At 35.6% G+C, this 6,880-nt stretch overlaps 1 protein-coding gene across 1 annotated transcript in view; it reads left to right on the top strand.

The window, feature by feature from the left end:
• The window catches only part of itpr1b (inositol 1,4,5-trisphosphate receptor, type 1b), a 157,794-nt gene that overhangs the window by 33,549 nt on the left and 117,365 nt on the right, over window positions 1–6,880 (top strand). The window contains exons 4-9 of the mRNA XM_016482756.1: window positions 861–976; window positions 1,533–1,619; window positions 1,889–2,047; window positions 4,672–4,770; window positions 5,156–5,239; window positions 5,311–5,457. Of these exons, the coding sequence (XP_016338242.1) occupies window positions 861–976; window positions 1,533–1,619; window positions 1,889–2,047; window positions 4,672–4,770; window positions 5,156–5,239; window positions 5,311–5,457 (692 nt within the window). The remainder of the gene's footprint in view (window positions 1–860; window positions 977–1,532; window positions 1,620–1,888; window positions 2,048–4,671; window positions 4,771–5,155; window positions 5,240–5,310; window positions 5,458–6,880) is intronic.

Below are 6,880 nucleotides of genomic sequence, written 5' to 3'. Positions count from 1 at the left end.
TAACCAATCACAGCACATTTCGTATTTCAGAAGGCGGGCCTTCATTTGATACAGGAACTATTCGAGCCGTTCATGCCAGACTGGGGAGAGAGGTGTTGTAATAATGTCAAATATGTGAAAATAATGCGTTTTCCGAACAACCTAGTATGAGAGCCTGTTCTAGTACACCCCCAAAACAAAATCAAGACTTTGTAAAAGAGCACAGTAGGACCCCTTTAACTAATGTGCCAAACTTGAATCCTATTGCAAACTAAATGAATTGTTCTAGTTAGTTGTGCCGGCAGTCACAGGTACCCTCATGATTTCATCGAATAATAAAGTGTACAATTAAGTGGGTCACAATGTCCCTGAGATTAACCTGCATCTATCCTTTCTAAAAATGGCTAAATACACCTTGGTGATTCAGTACTGATGGATATATGGCAGTCTTTGTTTTGTGTTTGGAAGGTCAGTTAGTCCAGTGATTCCCAACAACTAAATCAGTTTCAAGGGGGGTTTGAAAAGATTTTTATTTTCTGTTAAACCTCTAAAAGATCAATAATAATGTGTTAAAGACATATTCATGATTTTTTATTTTTTTATTTTTAAGGAAATAAAACAAACAAATAAAAAATATATTTTGATAAGTAGTGATAATGCTAAATAATTTACAGTGATGTATAAGTTAAAGAGAACGCATTTCTGGTTTAGTGTTGATGAAGTGGTAGCCTTGGGCCTTGGGATGAAGTTGGGCCTTCCTGATGGTACTGTAGGTGTACATACTTACCAAAAAAAAAAAAAGATTAGCACAGTATAAAGGCAGATGAAAATGTTTGTGTGAACTTAAGGTGTTTTTGTGTGTTTTCTGCTTTTCCTTCCAGACTGTCTGTTCAAGTTGTGTCCAATGAACAGGTACTCAGCCCAGAAACAGTTCTGGAAAGCAGCAAAACCTGGTGGAAACAGCACCACAGACACTGTACTCCTCAACAAATTACATGTGAGTTCAATATGTACCACATTTTGGTTTTGTGGATCCAGGCTTATGCCCCTAATGGAAGCTTGTTTTCACCACGGGATGATAAAATAAAATAAAAAATAATAAACTGAGCTAAATTGAGCTTTGTAAAAAACAAAACAAAACAAAAAAAAACCCCAGAAAAAACATGGTTAACATTTTTTTTAATTCTGTAGCAAAAAAAAAATATTTAATTGCAGGACACAAACTCGCATTATGTAAACTTGCAAGGAGAAAAATGTTTTGTGAGATAAAAAGTCACAGTTATCTTTTTATTTTTATTTTTTATACCCTGGTGGAAACAAGTTTCCATACCCCTTTTTACTGAATCTTATCGAATCTTTAATTAAATTGGACTTAAATTAAGTGTAATTTTTTTTATTAAATATGACAGCAAATGTGGTTTATTTTCATTACATATATATCAAATAATTCATTTAAATTTTGTTTTATAAACTTGTCTAGACCTTTCATTTATGTGAATTTACATACAGTATTTGTTGTCATTTTATTCTGCATTTTCACCTCTGGTTTTCAGCATGCTGCTGATCTAGAGAAGAAACAGAATGAATCAGAAAACCGGAAGCTGCTGGGAACGGTGATACAGTACGGAAATGTTATTCAGGTAGGTCAGCCAGCTGGCAGAGGGATCTCACTGTGCCACTGAGGTCTTGGCAGGACAGAAATCCATTGTTCAGTGTTATTTTAGTGTCTGTGTCATTGAGCTTGCATTCATAATTGTTCTACATAATTTATCATAATGTAAGACTGTGCCATGTGACCTTGAGTATGTTCATGTGTATAGCTAAAAGGGTTCCATGGGTATACCAGCTTTTCTACATAATGTTCCTTGCACTATTAAAATCGGACATTTGTGTGGTTTCCATTTTGCAGCTGTTGCATTTAAAAAGCAATAAGTACCTTACGGTGAATAAACGACTGCCTGCTTTGCTGGAAAAGAACGCCATGCGTGTGACGCTGGACTCGGCTGGAAATGAAGGCTCCTGGTTCTACATACAGCCCTTTTACAAACTCCGCTCCATAGGAGACAGTGTGAGTGAAAAAACACACAGTTTAAACAGTTCAGATAAACTGGGGCCAGATTAAAAAAAAAAAAAGTACTCTCCCTCCAGCCGTAGTGCCATATTTACCATTATAGTGTGGTAACAATTCTAGTTGGCAAGTTTGCAAAGCCTTGTTTACTTGAATTTATTAATGTTTTCTAGCTTAGATTTTTACTGCTCAAAGCTAACATGCTTTTAGAGCATTTTTCTTCATGAATATATGTAGATACACTACCGTTTCAAAGTTTAGGTTCGGTAAATATTAAAGTCTCTTTTTCAGCTCACCAAGGCTGCATTCATTTGAATAAATATATATTTTAAAATGTAATTTATTCCTGTGATGCAAAGCTGAATTTTCAGCATCGTTACTCCAGTCTTCAGTGTCACATGATCCTTCAGACATCATTGTAATATTATGATTTACTGCTCAAGAAACATTTTTTATTATTATTATCGATGTTGTGCTGCTTACTATTTTATGGAAACTGTAATAGATTTTTTCCATTATCTTTGATGAATAGAAAGTTTAAAGGAACAATATTTATTTAAAATAGAAATATTTTAGAAATTTTATTATAAATGCCTTTACTGTCACTTACTGTCAGTTTAAGGCATCCTTGCTGAATAGTGTTAAGTTATGATACTATTGTGGATGATGCAGTCAGCATGGGACATTATATCCTACAACATCTAGACAAACCAGGGACTTATGTGAAACTCCTGTTTGTGGACTTCAGTTCAGCTTTCAATACAATCATCCCAGCACTCTGTAAATGGATCACCAGCTAGTGAGACTGCGGAAATTCATGTCAAACAGCCGCACCATCAGCACTGGTGCCCCTCAGGGATGTGTTCTCTCCCCACTGCTCTTCTCCCTTTACACCAACGACTGCACCTCTACTGACTCAAGCTCCTGAAGTTTGCAGACGACACCACAGTCATCGGCCTCATCCAGGACAGTGACGAGTCTGCATATACTGTAGAAGCAAGGTCGAGCAGCTGGCTGTCTGGTGCAGTCTTAACAACCTGGAGCTCAACACGCTCAAAACAGTGGCGATGATTGTGGACTTCAGGAAAAGTCATTCAAATTCCTTTTTTTAAATTTTTTTTTATTACTGACATCAAAGTTTTTAGCAGTAGTGTATGTATCATGATACTTGTTGCCCAAAGGCAACTTCTGCAGAGATGAGCAGCAATGAGAAATGTTGTCCTGCCAAATTATATAAATTCAGTACTCTACACTTGCTTTCAAGCAGTCTCAGGTGCAATTCCTTGGTGTAAGGCTGAATTTATATAATAACAATAATTCATTACATTTATATAGCGCTTTTCTAGGCACTCAACGCACTGTACATTGTCAGGGGGATCTCCTCATCCACCACCAGTGTGCAGCATCCACCTGGAATTTAGAACTAAATAAATGGAACTTGGATTGTCAAATGTACTCTGCTATGCACCAGGGGCTCTAAATGGCCTGAGCTGTAGCTACAACTTTTAACCATCTGTAAAAGATGTAATCTAAACAGAACCAGACATAAAACAGTCTTCGTTTGCTCCATTAGATGTTGTTGTATGGGGGCCATGGGGTGTCATCTGCTGCTGATCTCTGGGGTAAAGCGTGTTTTTACATCAGCTTCCACTGACTGTTACATGATGTCAAAGCTCACAGCATTGAATTCCCCTGCTAATGCCATTAAAAATGGCCTCTGGGAGAACGTCGCTGACACTGAGCCTCCGTAATGGAAAGCCATGACAATACTTTGAAACTAAACGGAGCCTGGTCTTATATAAATAACTGCAAAACTGTGGCACTACAGTATATTAACTTAAATTTGGTTGTGTTGAGCTATACAATTTAAAAGCAGTTAGTGAAATTATCTAAATGAGCTTAAATACAGTACATTAAAATTTATTTATTTTGAGCTTAGTAGATTGTAGTATAGAACATAAAAATCTGTTGTGTAGATGCATTATTGGATTTTTTTGTGTGTGACAGTCTGCCAGACTTAAGTTGTACAGTTGCATGGCAGTAATTTAGTTATAAAGTTGAAGTTTCAATGTCTTCTAGGTTAGGGTGGTAGAAAAACACAAGCATTTAGTTGCAACACTAAAAAAGATAAAACGTAAAAAAATAAACAATTTATGTTTATTAATAAACAACCATAAAAAAATTATAATAAAAGACGAATGAATAATAATACATTGTATCCTATCCTTGTTTTTATACATTGTCTTATGTTTTTTAAATGATATTTTCTGCATTGTGTTGAACATTCTATTTCTGATGTTTTTATTATAATTTTTTTTGTTAAATTTAATTCTATGTTCAGAAGGTCATAAAAAGCATTTCACTGCACATCGTAGTGTATGCTTGTGTGTGACCAAAAAATAAAATAAAATAAATTATATAAATTTTATTCAAATCTATTCAGTTTATTTAGTTGCTTGCTTATTTATTTACTTTTTTTCCCCCTGGCTTTACCATAGAAGTAAAAGTTGTTGACATGACAGTCACATAAAAATTGTGAGGGACAGCCTGTCATTGCTCGTGCTACAACCACAAACAATTTCTTCACAAAATATGTTTTAATTTTGAGCTTTTTTCTCTTTTAGGTTGTTATTGGGGATAAAGTGGTTTTGAATCCCGTAAATGCAGGACAGCCTCTACATGCCAGCAGCCATCAGTTGGTGGACAATCCTGGCTGCAACGAGGTTTATCTGCTTTTTCTTTCAGTTTTATCCTTTTGTGCATTACACCATGTAGTGTGAATGTATGTAAATAACACTATTAGTACAATTCTGCTCTTAACGGCTTTGCAATAAGTGCTTTAAATGGAAACGGACTGTCTGTAAACCAGTGCTAAATTAACTTCTGCTGCATAAAACTGGAATTAATGTCCATGCAATTAGAACATCCTGAACCCAGTGTTAGTGTGAAAGCTATTATGCTATGATAACACTAATTTAAGAGCCACTTTCTCTGCCAGAATGTCTCTGCATTGTGAATGATTGTTTTTAGTAAGTGCTCATGCTCAAAAAATACCATAGTTTGTCTTATGATGCTCCCTCCTCCCTTTGTCCTCTCCGTTCTCCTCAGGTGAACTCGGTGAACTGCAACACTAGCTGGAAGATTGTTTTATTTATGAAATGGAGTGACAACAAGGAAGCCATTCTTAAAGGGGTAGGTGATTCACAGACACATGACATATTTTAGAATGTGATGTTGCTAATTCCTTCTTTCTGGTTGCTAAGGGTGACGTGGTTCGGCTGTTTCATGCCGAGCAGGAGAAGTTTCTCACTTGCGATGAACACAGGAAGAAGCAATATGTGTTCCTGCGAACCACCGGCCGCCAGTCTGCCACCTCTGCCACCAGCAGCAAAGCATTGTGGGAAGTGGAGGTAAGTTGCATGTGTTGTCCATTAAGAAAATCTTCACAAATTAACACAACTTCATTAAATGGCCTAAATACCATCGCCAGAAGTAAAAACTAAAATAAGGCTACAAACGAACTACAACACAGTCACTTGACTTATGTCACTAACAATATGCTTCCCCCTACTCTTTTAATCTTAAATCCAATCAAAATTCTTTATTTAAAATCTACAAGTTGAAAAGTTTGTGTTTGCAAGAGTCCCAGTATAAACAACAAGGCTGTAAAAGCGGACAAGTGAGAAGATGAGTTTTCCTTTTCGGCTTTATAATGTTTATTCAGTCACTCCATTTTTTTTTTTGTGATTCAGCAATTGTGGAGCACAGGGCAAAATCAACAAAATGATGTTGTTTTTTTGTGATCCTTCATAATTCAGCATTTAACTGCAAAATAAGCACAAAAGAAACCCAAAAAACAAACACAGCAGAAATCGGTATGGGTCCATGCGTTAGGTCTTAAAGTGACAGCAGCCTATAAACCTGCTGCTGTCTGACTGAAGAACTTTAGTAGCTTTAATAATGACCTGCGTATATTGAATTCATACGGTAAAAACTGTGCAGTGTTTTATTTTACATGTGATTATTCAATTTCTGTAGTAGTTTGTACCTGAATACTAAACCCACCTGAAAAACTTAACGCACTCTTTATTTCCTTTTTATCTTTTAATTATCTTTTGATTTGTATTTATTTTTAATAACAAATATAAAATAAATTAACAATTTTTAATAATTCAACAGACCGGAGTCAATTATTCCGCTTATACTACAGTTGCCACACTTCACATATTGTTCAGATGATATATTTCAAGACATTCGCCAGGTTTTTGACCTTAAAACGCTCTTGTGTGTAGGATTAATTTATTATGCATCTCATCCAACGCCTCCGTTGTTAATTCCAAAGCGTCATTTTAGACCTAGTAACGGAGGCTTGAGCCATTGATAGCAGACTAAGGCAGTTAATAATGAAGTTATTAGACAGAGAGAGGGAGGGAGAGAGAGAGAGAGAAAGATAGATAAATAGAGTATGTGCTCTCCATACATATTAAAACGTAACTTTGTGGCAAAAACATAGAAATAATTTAATTTTTTTATTATTTTGTTTACTAAATTTATTTGCTTGGTCAGTATCATTGTGGGTTTTGATTATTTTGCTGTTGTAGGCTGTAAGGACCTTTGAAATAACTAAAATCATTTGCCGAAGTGATATGGACATGTAATGTGGTCAAGACCTGCCTGGAACTACTTTAGCTATGCGTTTTCCTGAAAATAATTGCACACCTTTGAACATTCATCAGCCAATCAGATTCAAGCATTCAGCAGCCCCATAGTGTGTATATATATATATATATATATATATATATATATATATATACACACAGACATGGACAAAAG

Source organism: Sinocyclocheilus anshuiensis, unplaced genomic scaffold (assembly GCF_001515605.1).
Source record: "Sinocyclocheilus anshuiensis isolate Anshui unplaced genomic scaffold, SAMN03320099.WGS_v1.1 scaffold465, whole genome shotgun sequence".
Lineage (NCBI taxonomy): Eukaryota > Metazoa > Chordata > Actinopteri > Cypriniformes > Cyprinidae > Sinocyclocheilus > Sinocyclocheilus anshuiensis.
Note: the sequence above shows the minus strand (reverse complement) of the source record. Positions and strands in the feature narration are given on the sequence as shown.